Here is a 17,565-nt window from a genome sequence, read left to right on the forward strand (position 1 = left end):
TGAATCCAGCCAAACAATGAAGACATGAAACGTGTAGGGCTTAGGTCATTCAGGGACCCCTCAAGGATGACAGTATTTGGAGAACCACAGCATAGAAACACGGTTGGCCTTAAGGAGCATGGGGGGACAGAAAAGGTCACATGCATAAGTAATACGGTGAGTGGAGGCACGACCAGAAAAACCCAAAACAAACAGTGGGTCACGTGTGCCCTGGATTAGTTGTTTCTAACTTCCAGTGACATGTGACCTGGAAATCCAGAAGAAGCAGATGCCCTCTGGGTGAACCTGGTGCCTGCCCCCTGGAGTCCCCACTCTCCCGCTTCCTGCACCCCCTGAAGGTCGTCACCGTCCAGCGGGCTCTACAAACAACACCAGGTGACGCTCTGCCTTTTCCTGAACATTCAAGACACAGCCCGTTACATCTGAAGGCTCCCATTTCACCACTGGTACCCCCTCCATGAGTGGGCTTTCACGGATTTTCTCCTAGGGACATCAGAGCCTCGAGGGACGTCATCGCCAAGCTTCCTACACCATCCGTCACATCAGCAAAGCCAGCAACTTGCGCTCCTTGCGGCACCCACATAAAACGTTCTGTGGAAGATTGGCCTCCACCGCCTTGCGGTGCCTGTTGGCAGTGGCCCTGCCGCCCTGCCGGCCCCTGGAGGCGCGCTTACATTTGCACTGATTCTCACCACGTTGTAAAGCGGTGCTAGTCACCGTTCTTCGCCAGCCTCGCCCCGGGACCATGCCATTTTTACCCGCCGGATTGCACGTTCCCTTGACTGCCCGAAACACGCTCACCACAGGGACAGAGGACCTTAAGCGATCCACAGTGGTCTTGAGAGCAAGCACGTAAAAGTAGGCTCAGTTTTAACAGGTCATATGCAATGGTTTGAAGTAAGACGCTACATACAGCAGGCGGCGTCCCGCCGAAAACCCCGATGGACCATGAGGCTGAGCCCAGTCTATAGGCCACCTTGTTGGTCACCACGGCCTAGACTGAATGGCGGATCCCGGTTCTAGTCGGTCCAGCAGCTGGTGATCTCTGCTTGGACTTCCCTCGCGCTGAGAATCGGCACTCGCACACATCCTACAGATAACCCAGAGATCTGTTCGCCAGCAGGAAGGATGAGGCTTTGCGCCCCCAAAGTGCCATCAAAACCCTTCACTGTAAAAATCAGCTCTCCACGCAGTTGCTTAAATAGAGGAAATGTAGCCAACAGCACAGACAAAGCAGGTGCAGGTGAGGTTACCTCCACAGTGCTCCGAGCTGCCACCTTCCTCCCCACCCCCTAGGCTGGCCCCTAGGCTGCAGCTGCGCCCAGGACCCGACCTGAGCTCTGGCAGAGCGTGTGCTGAGCGCAAGCTTGGGAACCAGCTGTGAGTAGCGCCCAGCCCGGCAGAGGCGCAGATGCCCAGGGCCTGCTGAGGTTCCTAAAGACCGCGCCCAGTCAGGGAGATGTGCCCGCCCCAGAGTCCCAGCAGGGCAGCCAGAGCTACCAAGGTGACTGAGTGAATCTGCCATGACACGGACAGTAAACACGCGTCCGACACGCTCCCAGACACGCTGGCCGTCCCACAGACACAGCCCACACCAGACATCGCCAGTGTGTTCAACTGTGCCTCAGGCCCAACTTTTCCTCTTCTAAAAAAGAAACTCAAAGTACGTTATAAATTGAAATATAATCGCCATTCTGTCATTTTTTCTAAGACAACAGGTGGCCGTCAGCATGTTGGGCCACTTACCCTTCGTAGAGAGGGCTTTTTAAAATAAACAAGTCAGTAACATCCGCTTGACAAATAGTCTAATAGGCAGCCCTTTCAACGGCCAAGAAGAATAGGACTGCCTCACGTAGAAAGCCACTTAGAAATGTAAAACCCGGGAGACTCTGCAGTCTGTGTAGGTCACGATTTCCAATGGTCGGGAGAGAAGCGTCCATGGAAGCCGCCACATTGATCCAGTGACCCCATTACAGGACTGTGCGTTTATACACATGCATTAACACATCCTTTTAGGCAAGAACATGGTGACGCTGTTCATGGTTTTACTCAACCCAATGCTGTTTCAACGCGAGCGTTGTGGGGCTCGCGAGCATCCGCGGAGAGGAAATGGACGCTAAGTGATTCTCTCGTGCTCAGAGACGCCTGACCTTGGGTTTCCGCTAGCACGCGGGGACTGTCGCTGCTCTGTCTCCACCGTCTGAGGCGCTGAGTAAGTGCCACCACCCTCGAGGGCACACGTTAAAGGGGACTCACGAGTGACTCACAGTCGTTCATGTGGCTCATCACAGCCGAGCCGAAGGGAGGATTTCACCAGGGCAGGTATTAAAGTGAGGACCTCAGGATGGAAGCACATTCTGAGAAAGCAGCAGAGGGGTGGGCGGAGGCAGAGAGGGAAATGACTGGTTTCCTCCTAGTGTGTGCAGAGAACAATTTCATTAAAAGCAAAAATATTTACGTAAAATGCTCAGACGATGGTCTCTGTCCCCACATTGCTGGGCACACGCGCGGTCAGACGGCAGAGAGCATCGAGTTAAGTGATCTCCGGGGACGCGGATGAGGAAGGCCTTCCAACCACATCACCATGCTCATCGCAGAAACTGAAATCGGTCCCCATCCGTACGAGGCAGCCAGCCTTTGGGCCATTTAAATATTCCAGAGCCAGGGTCCAAATGTGAAAACAAAAGGCCCAGAAAGGAGAGCAGCTGCCTTGTGACACAGAGGCGGCCAAGTCTCAGGAGAAAACATCAATTCTCTTTGAAGTTCCCTGAAAAGCCTGGCTTTCAGGCTCCCCGACTTCAAAGGCAAACACAGTATTTCTCCGTTAGTCTGGCTGCTGCGAGAAAAAGCGTGTCTTGAGGGGAGCCTTCTTTATTTAAAGAAGGAACCGAAAGTTCTTCTGAATTGGTCGTGTTAATTATGTATTAGAAAACCCACCACCCAGGAAGCACACACCTGGTCAGTGCAAGACACTTGGACGCTTCTCCGGGCACCTGGGGTCTGTTACGGTCCTTCTGGAACCGCTCACGCTGACAACTTCGCAGAGGTTCTGATCTTCGCAGGACCTAAGTCATCATCGGGCTCAACGTTTGTCACACCAGCGGGCCACCCAGGCTCTGAATAAGACGGCAGGAAAAACAGCCTAACTGATCGGCATTCACGCTCAGCAGATCGGAGGTTTTGCAGGCGCTGGCCGTGACTCTGGCGCCACGCCCCTGGCCGCCGCCATGCCAACCGAGATGGGAAGGTCCAAGGGAATCCGTGTGGGCACGTAAACACATCCTGCTGAAGGACATCCCCCACCTGCTCCCTAGGACATAGCAGCAGTCGGGACTGCATTTCTTCTAATCCTTCCCCGTGCTAGAGGAATCACAAGAGGAAAACAAAGGAACAGCCGGCGTGCAGGAAGCCTCTGCCAACCACGCAGGTCCAAAGGCACCAGGGGGCCCCGCTTTGTACACTGGTGTGAGTTCAGTGGCAACTTCCAGCTCCACAAAGCGCATGAGGTATCATAGTCAGGGTAGAATGCTTCTGCTGCTATATTTGAATAAAGTGCAAAAACTCTTCCATGCAAAGGACTTAACGCTGTTCTTTAAAGCACTTGCACACACATACATGCAACTCCTTTCCCCAAACGTGAAAGCTCATGATTCCCCATCCTTTCGAAGAACTTTCTCCTATTCTGGCTAGAGAATCAGTTGAGGCATGGCAAATGTGAATACCGTTTACTGGACGAGTAGAATTAGTGACAATGAATTCATCAGCTGGAAAATTTAACATGCAAACACTTAAATCGAGTTTTTAATCTAAAATTTGATATGTAACATGGAATCTTGATTTGACACAGGTGTTCACTGTACTAAATCCTTTTTTTAAGAGTCTTCTTGATTTTGTATTCTCCTAAAATATAGCGAAGTCCTGGAGTCTGAAAACTACTGTTCTAAGGTAGGATAATTTAATCATTCATCCTGTTTTTTTATTCTACATGTGAATAAATAAGAAATTGTCATGAAAAGTACATTTGAAATTCAGCCTGTGATTGTTTTAACCTCAAATGAACGTATCTGGAGGAAGTGACATTGCGGGTAAACGTGCATTTAACGTCACTACAAATTTAATGAAGAAAAGCATTTGTCTATATAACATATAGCCCTGGGTATACCTATATGTGGCTTCCTGAACTCGGACCTCCCCCTGGCCCCATAGAAACCATTATCCACACGTCATCCTCACGGACATGTTTTTTAAACTCTCTTCTGGCTCAGTTCCACTCGAGGCCCGAGAAAGACCCCGGGCGATGCATTTGTAAACCTTTAATGACCATGTTCTTGCTTGAATCTCGCCTGAAGCTCCCACCATGGGAATAGCTGCACTTGGCATTTTCCCTGATGTTTTTAGCTGACTCTGCAAAGCTGAGGTGGCAGCGTGGTTTTTAGCAGCCGGCCAATGTCTGCCACCGCGAGTCACCGCTGCCCTGGTCAGGGAGATGAAGGGAATGGACCCTCGTGACCACAGACCCGGCAGCCTTCTGGACAAACCCCGTTCACCATTCCCAGCTGGGGACACGAGGCGCATCGACTCGGCAAAAGTCTCACTGCCATATAACGGATGCGTCACGACATAAACGGCCACAAAAATGAAATTCAGGTAAGACTTTCATCGTGTGTCCACGATCATATTTTAAAACACATACCTCACAATATTACCTCTTTTCTTAAAACTGAAGAATTAACACATACGTGTGTTTTTTTCTAAATAAATCGGCTTCGAAATGGCGATCGCCTGTCTTCCCGACTGTATTTCTAGGTCCTTGTTCTCTGAAGAACTGAACATAGCGATGGAATGCTATTAACCTCTCATTTCCATGAAGGCATAAAACTACGTAACATGTTATTTTGTTTTTTGAAATAAAATTTAGAAGTAATCTTCACTAGACCTAGATATTTCCTACATGGATCAAAGTGCTTTTTCAAAAGCAAGTGGAGATAAGGTGACGTGAGTCATCATCAGCACAAGAAGCTGTGGACTTGCCAACCCGAGTCGCACGTCTTCTGCCTGAGGTTCCGCACGCTGCTCTGGCGCCCTCACACGTGAGTGCAATTGGTGGACGGCGGGGTGTCTATCCGGCTTTTATTTCCTTTCTTATCATTAAGAGATGACTCACTCTGCACGTAGCACTTGAACACTTGCTTATAGGCCTTCCTAAAATTTTCAGAGAGAAACGCGTATATGATAGGATTCACCGAGGAGTTGCTGTAGGCCAGGCAGTGGGCGGCGATCCTGAAGAGAAAGGAGGCGGGGGTCAGCGGGAAGACCCCAAACTCGGCCCAGAGATTGATGACGTGGTGCGGCAGCCAGGAGATCCCAAAGACCACAACCACGACCAGAACTGTCTGTGCGGTCTAGAAGAGGAAAACACAGGAAATGCATCAATCACACCAGGCAAAGAATGTTCCGAGATTTAAGTCGTGCTCTAAGAAAATTTTTTGCGTGTCACCATGAATCCAATGGATGCTAAATCTGCTGTTACTTCATACAACGATTTTGTTCAAAACCTGCCTGGGGTCTTCCAGGGAGGAACTTTACCACACATGTGAAAGGCATGCGATTGAAGGCTGTGTGTTTTGCATCGTGGAAATACAACCACTCAGAGATTAGACGCTGTCACCTTAAAACTTGCAAAGCTCTGAAGCCGACAGCACACAAGGAGAGGGGTCGCCAGCAGGCAGCTCTGCAGAGCGCTAGAACCCTCTCCGAGTGGCTGCTGCAACAGACCGTGTATTTCTTTATTTCTCCTCATTCAGCTTCAGCGAGTTAAAGACCCCAACACACGATGCATCCCGGTCAGCCATCTCTGTTTCTGTCTGTGAGCTGATTAGCCCCGTTTTTAGCTTGCATCTACCTTAACCCTTCCCATGCGGCCCCTAAATCAGAAAACTCCTGGAGGCAGAGGCAGGCCCAACGTGCTTCCTCGGGATCTGTGCCGAGCGGGTGATGGAAGAAAGCCAGACCTGATTAACGCCCTCACGCAAGAGGAGCCTCCCCCCTGCTTCCCGTCCGCACCCCGCCTCGTGTGCGAGCCCGTCACCTTCTCCGTGGGCGCACACCTAGAGGGCTGGGGTCACGCCTGAGAACCACTTTTCCTGCATTTCATGGCAGCTGGTTTGGTGCGTGTTTGGAAGGCGGCCACTAGACAGGCAACACTGATTAGCCGGAAACTCTCTGTGGCTTCCAACAGAAGATGTTGGTCTCAATAGCTTTTAAACTAGAATACAACGCCATCAGCGGCCCCTTCCTGGAAAGGTTGTCCTCCTGGAAGAAATGGCCGCCCAGGAGCCAGCCCGGCCGGACACCTGATGGCCCCGGGGCGGTGGTGCGTGGCTGGCAGTGTCACTGCCTGCCCCCGCTGAGGGCTCGGACAGAGCCTGTCAGGATCACGGCTCCTCCACGAGGGAGCTGAGGTGCAGGACGGTCAAGACAGGTGCCTGGCGTTCCATGGCCGGATGCCAGGTTAGAGCCCGAAGCGCGGCCGGGTGACCCCGCGGACGAGCTCTGGACTCTCAGACGCAGGGAAAGAACCGCTCACGGGTCCGCCCCGTCACCACCAGCCCCGCGCCCCGGGGCTGCCTGCACAGCACTTGGGTGGGCGATCAAGGCCCCACGGGACAACGGCCGCTCAGCCCTCCGAACAAACCGCGCAGGACGCCCCCGCCCCAGTCCCCGGCACACGGCAGCCCGAGCTCCGGGGTCACCTCCCCAGCAGGTCAGAGTGAGGGACTCTGGAGCACATGAGACATACAGTCTTGGAGCCCCTGCCTGAAGGTTAGGAATCTTCTTCCTCAGACTGAGCCCAGGCTGCTTGAATTTGCCGGAGGAAACGTGGAAGTCTGAGCCCCAGGCACCCCACCCACCCAGCCAGGAGAGGGTAAGGACAGGAGAGGGTCAGCCGCCGCCTCACGCCCTGTGCCCCTCTCCACGCTGCCCTGCGGGCTGTTCCCGGACCGGGAGGTGCCCTCCCCCTGCGCCGTGAACCCGATGCCAGGCCAGCCCACGGGCGGCGAGCGCACACGCCTACAGGAGCGTCACGGACAGGGCTCAGAAGCCAGGCGCGCCGCGGCCCCGGGGAGGTGGAGATGCCAGAGGAGGGCGGACCTCAGGGCACCGCGGCATCCAGAGGGGCAGGAGACGAGGCTAAGCTCACTGCCCCGGGCTCCGCGGAGCGTGCAGAAGCCCGGGACTGCCGGCGGCCCCGACCCGGCCACGCAGTCCGACGAAAACCAGCGGGGCCTCCCTGGGCCTCGGCGCCGTGTCGCAGGGCCATGGCTCTGGCTGTACCTCGTCCGCTCAGACCCTTAACAGCACAGGTAAAACCTGACAACAGGTGTTCTACAGGGAGGCAGGCCCGCCTATTAAAGCTCTTTACTGCTGGGCACACAGAGCACACGAGAGATTTGCTCGCTTGTATTAACAGATCGTCTGCGATTACTCCCCAGATCCATTAGCGGATGAGAGGTTCCCTCCCCGGATGATTTAATCAAAAACAATCTAGGCATAATTATACCTACAAATAGAACAGAACGCATCGTCTTTTCTTCCTAAGACCATAAGAGCCTCTCTCTACTTCCCCAAATGAATACCCTCTGCATATCCCATTTCGTGGCGTCTTTCAGGAAGCTTCTGCTAAGTGCCAGGCTTAGGACAGAACTCAGCTCAGCAGTTACTGAGAAGACCCAGGACTGCTCAGCGTCTTACTCAGAGGTGAGATGCACGAACCCGGTATGTTTTCTGTCTGTTACATTATGTGTCTGCAGTTCATTCAAAATGTACCTTTTTATTTTTAGTAATTCCAAGGTCTTCCCGGAACCGGGAACAATCAACTCATAGCTTTGAATATGAGAGACTTACAGTTTACTGTAGTTATTGGGGGAAAATACTTACTGGGCACCTGTAAAAAGTTGACCATCCATCTAAGGCTGTTCCCAAAACAATTAAATAGAACACCCGTCCGCACTGCCGGCTGATTTACCGTTTTCTCCCAGCTCATCCAGCACCTCAGCCCATCGGAGCTGATGCCCTCTTAGCTGGAGGCGGGTCGGGTCCTGCACGCCGCTGACTCCAAATCAGCCTCGGCGACGTGCGGGCAAACGCGTCCAGGAGCGTAGCTGGAGACAGGTGTCTGTCTTCCGTCTCCCCGCGGGTCCCAGGCCCAGCAGAGGGGACCACGGCCATCGGAAAGGAGTCCACGCAGGAAGGACAGCGTCCTGCCCGATCAGCCACGGCTTCCGACCCCCAGCTCCAGAGACCAGCAGTGAGAGGACCGGCTCCAACTTAGAGCTGGTCAGAACAATGCATCGGACAAATCCCAAACCTGAGACATAAGCGTCTCCATGTCCCCATTGATACTCAGGACACTGCTTGTTAAATCCAAACATGTGGGCCTCACCCCACATCCCAGTGCAGGGCGTGAGGGCTATTAGGTCCTGAGCCAGGAGTCGGCCTTTCTAAAACGCTCAGTGACATTTGAAATACGGCTGGTGAATTCCATGAAAGCCCCAACAAAGCAAATTAGCTTCGCCACTCAAATTAAAGGTGAGGCTGCTTCCTGACAGGGGCAGCCCCGAAGGCTGACCCCTCCCTCTTCCTCAGGAAGCCCGGGGAAGGCTCCCTGCTCTCTCTCCGTCTGGAATGTCAGGATGTAATGAGATCAGCCCCCCGCGGAGAATGAGGCCGATTGCTCTTCATTTCTTACAGGACTTTTCTTCAGTTCTTATAATACCAGTTGCCTTAACCCGCGAGGGACTTAAACCCTGTGTGTCTACACCTTCCCTCCTCTGTCCGTGTCGTGTCTAGAGTCCTGACACTGTATTTCGATACTGAAAAAGTCATCCTTTAAAGTTACGTACAGAATCTCTGTCTGCCTGATGATCTTCGAGACTGGGCCTTTACACGGGGCTTGCTCTTTGCTCCTTCTACTGAAAGTATCTGAAGAATCTTACTCCTGTGAGACGCTCTTTTTCAAAGTCATCGGAGACACCCGTTCTTTCTTCAAGGAACTTTACCCACAACACGACTAACGGACCACAGCTGGGAGGACAGGTGACCGAGGAAGACAATGACACAAGCATTCCCTAAATGGCACAAATGGCGGCCGCCCAGGTTGCTGCAGGCGCTGATGGAACCCAGGGTGTCAGGGCGCCAGCACGGCCTCTGATGCGCCCCCGCCAGGGGCGCCCCCCCATACGATGCCCCTCCCACGCGGAAGCCTTCCAGAGGCGACCTGGGAGCCCCGTTTCGGTATCCAGTCAGCCTCGCACCACGAAACGCGGAGCTTGGGCAAAGCGTTCAGTCCCCCGCAGGGCTCTACGCTGTTCTGACCATCACAAAGGGGACCTGTTGAGCACATTCATCACGAAAGGCCTAACTCTGCCCCACAGCGGCCGCGCACCTGAAGGCGGAGCCTGGTGCGGGCGGAGGCGGCATGGAGGCGGCATGGAGGAAGGAGCTGTCCCCACCACGGGGAGGAGCCCCGGAAACGAGCGACGCCGAGCCGAGTGAACTGTCCCGAGTGGATCCCGGTCCACCAGCACCGAGCGTGCACCTGCACCGGCCCTCCCGCGCCGAGCCCTGCGGGGGGGAGTGTCCGCCAGGAGCCCACCCATGTCTGCTTCCCGGACGGAGCGCCCACCCGGCTTCTCTACCAGACCCCTCTCCCTCGGCCTCCACCTCCATGCCCTCTGACCTCCTCATGCCCCTCCCAGCCGCACCCCACCTCCTGCTCAGACACCAGCGTGCACGCCCCCGGCAGCACTACACCTTGTTTGTTTTGTGCAAACAAGGAGGCAATTAAATGTGTCAGAGGAGACCAGACATCTGTTCAGGGGCTGCTGAGCGTCAGAGGCTCTGGGAATGGGAGAGAAAATCTGCCCACTTCTCAGCGCTACGCCTGGCCTCCGGTAAGAATTACACTTGCACATGCATATAGATATGCGATGTTTACACATGTTTACATATGTGCACGGGTATATCATATACTGTGCCCAGTTGTAATGTGTACACGTGTGTGTACACATTCATGTACATATGAACACATTTCTTTTATGTATGCGTATATAATATATACACATATCACACTCACATAATCTAAAAGGTACATAAGATATATGCACATATATAATATATTCATGCATGTATATACACCTATTTATATGCATTTATGTACATTTTGTGCACACACAATACACACACCTACACTCCCATATATAATGTATAACACATACTGTATACGTGCACATATATAATATATGCATGCACACACGTACACATATTTACACGCACACACATATATTTTATACACACACAGAACACACACATACATGCATATGCACACATATATAATCTATAACATACACACACATGCATGTATACACACATATACACACATGCATGCGCATATAATATATAACACCCATAATATGCATGCTCATATATGTGCACAGATGCATGCATACATACGCACACAAACACACTATCTATAACACATGCATGCGTGTACATGTGTGTGCGTGCACACGTAAATCTAACACACACATGCACGTGTGTGCATATACACACATACACGTGCACACATATAATCGAGAACACAAGACACACGTGCACACACACGCCCTCCCATGCGCACACACACACAGAACTGATCCCTAATCAGCAGACAGACGTCTTGGCTGTCAAGCAGCTTTTCCCATTGTTTCTTACAAGGCCTCTTTCCATTCTTTCCACCGTTATTCATGGGACCGCGGCAAGCTCTGTGCACCACTTTGCACACACAGACACGGACGGCGGCCCAGCCGCAGGCACGTGCCGCCCGTGTCAAGGACGTGTCTGACCTCCTTCCTCTGGAGGCGTGAATCTGCTGCCCCAGGAAGGGGCACGCGTGTGACGAGGGCCCCTCCTCCCCGGACTCACCCCACAAGGGAAGGGAGCCCGTCTCTCCCCCGCGGAGGTGGCAGGCACAGGGAACCAGGGCCCCGCGCAGCCCCCCGGGCCAGCTCTGCCCCGGGAGGGCAGGAACCACCCCGGGGAAACTACAAACAGTCCTCAGTCGTCAGCAGAGGATACTCTTCCTGGAGAAGGCGGCTCGGAGGACAAACAAAAACTATGGAAATAGTCCAGCATAACGTCACCGAGAACACAGAGAGGAAAGACCGGCGTTAGGGCTTCCTCCGTCCGTACACCTGGACGCTGCCCGATGTTGGGAGGGACCCAGAAACACGGCAAAGCCTGTGTGACCGCTGGCTGAGGTGTAAGGACGCACCAGGGACGGCCAGAGGCGGGGCAGCCCTGTAATGTACGCCGTGCCCTTCTCTCGGGGGGGGGGGGGGGGTTCTGAAAATCACATGATCGTGCTTAGAATCCAGGCCAAACTTCATGCTTTCTAACCAGCTCCTACCCACTCCTCATCTTCGAGTCCGAGAGCAGACGTGTTTTGAACCATATTATAAACAAGGAAACAGCAGATCTGTGCTTTACTTAAGTAGAATTTTTACCAATAAATATAATTCAACTATAATCTCTGCCGGTTACGTATTATTGGTCATAATAAATATTACAGGGCAAGCGAGGCTCTTTCAGATGTTATTTATGACTGCTATCTGCAAATGTCTGGCTAGAGTCCCCTCCCGAAACACCTTGTCCAATACTCTTATTCTACTTTCTAAAGTCAAAGATACTATGTAAGAGTTAGATTAATCCTGATTTGTAACTTAGTTTTTTCTCAAAATGTGAACTTCAACAAATACCAGGATGTTAAATGCTTTAATATTACTCAGGAGACACTTATTTAAATCAGGATTCGCAGACGAGAAAGATAATAAATTCCCCTTGGGGACCCTCTCATATTTCATTCTCCCCCCTGGGGACCAGAATCACTCAGGACAAATCCATGAGGAAGAGAGAAGGACAATGCATCTGATCTTGGGGCCTAGGGGACATATCACAATAATGTTATCTGCAGGGCGCCTGGGTGGCTCAGTCAACCAAGCGTCAGACTTCGGCTCAGGTCATGATCTCGCCGTTTGTGAGATCTGGGCTCTGTGCTGACAGCTGGGAGCCTGGAGCCTGCTTCGGATTGCGTATCTTCCTCTCCCTCTGCCTCTCCCCCCAAAATAAATAAACATTAAAAAATTTTTAAATAATAATACTATTCTCTGAAAAGACAATCTAGCTTCTGTCCTGATCAACCTAGAACACACCTCCTAAAGATGCTCAGAATCCAAAACATGCCCATTCCCTCACCTCTCCAAACCTCCATCTAAGGTTTAATGCAGCATCTGATCACCCAGGATGCCCGCGGGAGCTGGCGCTCACTCCCACCCCCGCGAACGGTAAGAGGTTTCCTTTCACATGTCACACCAACAGGCCCAAGTTTCACAGGCGATGGGTGCAGACTAGAATAATGAGGAATAAAAATGAACCAAGCTCTAAAATGTGACATACAGAATGTATATTTGTGCATATTACCTTTTTCTTCGATGCTTCTGACTTCTTTGACATGTTCTTCAGCTTTTTATGCAAATGATTAAGAACCTGGAAAACACAGACTAATTAACCCGTTTGTCTCATGCCCACAGTTTGCTGTCTGATTTGCACAGACAATTCTTGACATTCTGACATGGTAATCACATCACGAAATCATGCAAACTGAAATACACTTAAGGCGGCAACGTCACACCGAACGTGAACCGCCAAACACGACTGTACATTCTAACACTGCGGAGTGTCCGGGGCGGTCTGTGCTCACAGCTTCTGTCTGCAGGGAGCTCTGTGGTGTGTGGCTCTCGAGTTTTGTCCAGAAAAGACACATATATGCATCTAGGCATCCTTATTGGTCTGCCTCTCACCTCAGATTTCCCGAGATTCCACATCGTAACAATCACTAGGTCCCTACTACATGTCGGACATGATGTTAAATCCCAGAGAAGTGGAAAAATTAGACATCTCCCTCCGGTGCACCAACGGGGAAAGCAGGCAAGCGAGCAGATCAGAAGATGTCAGCAGATAATTCTTCCGTGAAGTCAACGTTTGCCTCCACTCTTTCCTGCTGCTGTCCTGTCGTGGGCTCCTTAAAGCAAATCACCACTGATCCAATCTCCTTAAATTCTTTATTCTAATTCTACCCACGTGCCACGCTTTTGAAAACTCACATTTGGGGAATTCAGCTTCCCAGGGGATTTACAGACTATTTACCAAGGTTTTACAATTAACATCCGCGTCAGAGGATCTCCTGAGAGATGCGGCTTCGCTCGTTAGACAAACTGTTTGGCCTTCTCTTGCCGGCATCGTACTCGGGAGAAACGATATGAAACGTTTGGGCTCATGTGCACGTAGGAATTTACAACGCAAGCTTGGTCTCACACAACAGAGCCGACCCTGCAGATCCATTCTTATTTCCCATCTGAGAGACTTCTAAGGGACAATTCGCCTCGGGATGACTCAGGGCCTGGCCTTCCCTGTCGTTTCCCAGACGAGTCTCTGAGAGAACGAGAAACCACATTCCAGACATTTTCTTGCTTCCCTCTAGTGCCTCGGCATAGAAATAATGCAATCTATTTGGAATACAGCACAAGCCTGCTGCATTCCGGGATGATCAGTTCTACCCTAATTAAGAAATTACTGGATTTCTTTGCCAACTCCATGAGCCCTAAGCAAGTTAAGCAGACATCACTGGGGTTTGAATTCTGCCTCCAAATTCTCAGCCCTATTAAGCGCTTTCGCTTTCTGCAGTGGGTGAGCATCGGCTCCAACAAGACAAGTGTTTTACTTCTAACGGGAGCAGGTGGGATCAATCCAATACATTGACAACAGATTCGTTAACTGTCCTGCCAACAGGGCTTGAGGACCCGGAAACCGAATGGAAGAGAAAAACAGAAGGGCTTTTCCGAGATCTTGTCTGGAAAGGACGGGCCTCCTGAGGTTCCTTGCTGGCAGCCTTTCCAGCAAGAGACCACAGGAGGACACTGATCACTGAGGCCAAGGGACAAGAAGAAAGAACAGAGGACAGGCAGCAAAACAGAATCCTCTGGGAGAAGGAGGCCAAATAAAAAAGTCAAGCGTTAGCTGTGTCATAATGCTGCCCAAGGATCTATTCGCTCCATCAATAAGCGCAGTCAGATCACAGCTCAGTGACCTCAAGACACCCGCAGGATGTTGAGCGGTCGATGCAGAGAGTACCAAGTATGGTTTTCTTCAGCAGCCGTATTTCCTTCAGTCGCCCACACTTCGAGCACACACTGACCCACGGTAACGCACGCGTTGATAGATATTCAATGATGTCTTGCCATCAAAGTGATCATGATGGGCCAAAACTGCATTTCTTTAAAAGATGACGGCGGCATGGGGGCGTCACCCCATTGCTGCATATACGTAGGAGTGTGTGCAGGAAGGTGCACATTCAAGCCTGAGCCAAGGCCATCCTGGCAGCGTATGTGTCTGGGGACGGGAGAACTTGAACTTGGCAGGGGGGTATGTGAAGAGCTTATCCTCAGGTCAGATGGCGGAGTGCCCCAGACAAGAATTCCCTCTAAAGGAAGACAGGGAGGGGCCACCTGTACAAGAGGGGGCACCGCAGACGGACCCCAGCCCGGGCACGCTGTGTGCTCCTCAGGGACTATCCGGCACCAACTTCTACCAAAGTCATGACGTTTGGGGAGCCGAAGGCGACACTGGAATGCAATTCCCTTGTTGAGTTTAAGAAAAAAAAAGAAGGGAAAAAATGTAATTCTCAGCCATTTGTGACTTCTCATGGTGGCCATCGGTCCTGGGCTTTGGAGAAACGGCCAGTCTTGAACCTAACATTCAAGAAAAAGAACCACTAGCCGGACAGCATTCTTTAAGGCCAGGGCCAAAGGAAAATAGCTAGAAAGAACCAACCAAGCTCTTATTCAAACCCTAGAATGAATCTGCAAATATTAACTTGAATTCAAAAGCAGTTTCCAGTTACGCTTCAAAGCAAGCTATTTCCATATAAAAGAAGTATCTCAATGGTTATTTATTTGTTGAATTTTTAAAACTCTTTTGAAGCTTTGCCCTGTGTGTGCTTTCATAAAGTCTCAAACAACAGAAACGTAGCCTACGTCTCCTAAGAGTCTGCCTTGTCATTTCCACTGAGAAGACCTGTGGCCTTTGGGGAAATGACGGAGGAGTGCGCTTCAGCCTTCTCCAGGCGGTTACGAGTCAGTCACCCAGTATTCTAGGGAGTCTCTGGCCCCGCGCTTCCCACTCCCAAGGCCCTCCCTCAGGGACCCGTGTCTCTGCCTGAAAACCCTTCCGGAACTGTTTACCACCTCATAATCTGCCTGATGCCTTACTCCCCCAAAACCCTCTTCTCAGATAGCCCCCACCCCCTCGGTCGTGCAGGCTGAGTGAGACAGGTGCACAAGGATCACTGCACGCACACGGCCGCCTGCTTTTTCATTCTGGTTTGTAGCTTTTGGGTGTTTTGGTTTTGTTTTTGTCTCTGTTTTTGCATTTACCGAAGAGCTAAGCTACAACTATCCTCCAAATGCTCTCTCTCGCCCTGTCTCCTCAGTACATCTTTACGTGTAGCCCTTGGAGGCAGGCCATTCTTTCAGATAATGCCCCAGACTGTTACCATTCAAATAGACATAACTCTACCTACATGATATGGGGAGGGGGGGAGGGGCAAACACCAGGGGCTTGTAGTAAACATTTTTGCTGGAAGAGAAGAAATGACAGCTCTCTGTCATCTGTTGGCTCCTGGCCCTGTGGTCACAGCCTTATCACAAACCAAATGAGACACAGAGGAAGACGGAAATAAAATGGTAGAAAATTCAAATTTTGGCTCCAAAGCTGTTCTCCTGAAGGTAATAGTACTCAGAGAGGACATCAGGGAACTGAAGTTTTTACTCCCACGAATGACTCTCACGTGATTAAGCATATATTCTGACTCAAACATGAGCAAGCTTATCCAAGAAGTTGAAGACTTTGATCAGTAACCCACCTCCAAGTCCCCATGTTATCAGTGGGAGAGAATGTGGCTTTGCTGAGCTCCTGGAGCTGAGGGACTGAGGACAGGATGGGGGGGGGGGGGGGGCCTGGGCCACATGGGTCACTAATGCTCCTCTTGAGGAGAGTTAGGGCTTCGGGCCTGAATCACCTAATACTGTCTACACAACGCTTCCAGACAGAATTGAAACCCGCCCAGTCCTGACTCGGGTCCAGATTCTGTGAAGAAATATTCTTTTAGCAACTGGGTTATAAAGCTTAAACTTCGGGGGAAATACAATTCAAAACAAGGGGAAGGGGGACCAGGCCACCAGCAGGGCCGCCCAGCGGAGCTGGGGAGGGGACATGGGAGCGCGTTCCCCTGAGCACTTGATGCGTCCTCACCCGCTGGCTGTTCCATCCCTGGGGGCCCGGTCCGAGTGGCTAAAACCTTGCCAGATTCCTCTTCTAAGAGGTGGGTGTTGAGCGCCCGCTGCCCCGTGTGGCAGGGTTTGGGGGCAGGAGGGGGGGGGGATTCAGGGTCAAGCGCTGCTGTGGCAGTAGACCCAGGGGAGGTGGGACCTCTGGGAAGTGACCTGCACACTTTCTCCTGCGTCTCTCGGACTCCAAGTAACTTTCTTGCGCACAATCAGACCCACGAGGGTCAAGTGCACTGGGGACGTCTCAGACCGAACCGCCCAGGAGATCGGACCGCGGGAGGGCCAAGGGGTTCCGACAGCGGGGTAGGGACCCAGGAGCTCCTCCGCGGCAGGGAGCCCTCAGCCCCGCGCCGCGCCCCGCGCCCACCTTGGCATAGCAGAAGCAAATGAGCAACAGCGGCAGCAGGTAGCCGAAGACGAAGGTGCACACCACGTAGGCCTTCTTGTGGCGCTGGTTGGGCCACTGCTCCCAGCAGAAGGTCTGGTTGCTGACCTCCCAGTGGAAGAGGCGCTGGTGGTAGGCCACGGGCGAGGCCATGGCGATGGACAGCGCCCAGATGAAGCCGACGCCCAGCAGCGCGTTGCGGGACACCCGCAGGGAGGAGGAGCGCCGCGAGTGCACGATGGCCACGTAGCGGTCCACCGACATCGCGGCCAGGGTGAAGATGCTGACCAGCATGGAGATGGTGAAGAAGTAGTGGATGAACTTGCAGACGAAGGCGCCCAGCACCCAGGTGGGCAGCGCGTACACCGTGGCCTGGAAGGGGATGCAGAAGAGCAGGTAGGCCAGGTCGGCGATGCTCAGGTTGAGGATGAACAGGTTGGTGGTGCTGCGCGGCTTGCCCGGCTTGCTGCGCGCCAGCACCGTGATCACCAGGCTGTTGCCCAGCACGCCGAGAGCGAAGATCAGGCCGAACAGCACCAGGGTGACGAAGTTCTCGACGCCGATGCCGAACAGCGGCCTGGGCTCCGGGGCCGGGGGCTCGGGGCCGCTCGCGTTCCCCTCGCTGAGGTTCCCGGCTGCCAGCTCCATGGCCCTCCGGGCGCCCGGGCGCGCGGGCGACGGCGCCTCCTGGGGAGGAAGGCTCCGCGGACGCCGGGGTCCCGGCCCCGAGCACGCAGGGCG

General features: G+C 52.5%; 1 protein-coding gene across 1 annotated transcript; it reads right to left on the reverse strand.

Moving 5' to 3' along the window:
- Nucleotides 1-4,661: 4,661 nt before the first annotated feature.
- Nucleotides 4,662-17,472, reverse strand: GALR1 (galanin receptor 1). Its single transcript, XM_029922578.1, has 3 exons — nt 16,807-17,472; nt 12,517-12,582; nt 4,662-5,402 (listed from the first exon to the last, which is right to left on the reverse strand). Exons 1-3 carry the CDS (start codon nt 17,470-17,472, stop codon nt 5,085-5,087), a joined length of 1,050 nt encoding a protein of 349 aa, XP_029778438.1. The 3' UTR covers nt 4,662-5,084.
- Between the last annotated feature and the right edge of the window lie 93 nt (nt 17,473-17,565).

Source organism: Suricata suricatta, chromosome 14 (genome assembly GCF_006229205.1).
Source record: "Suricata suricatta isolate VVHF042 chromosome 14, meerkat_22Aug2017_6uvM2_HiC, whole genome shotgun sequence".
Classification (NCBI taxonomy): domain Eukaryota; kingdom Metazoa; phylum Chordata; class Mammalia; order Carnivora; family Herpestidae; genus Suricata; species Suricata suricatta.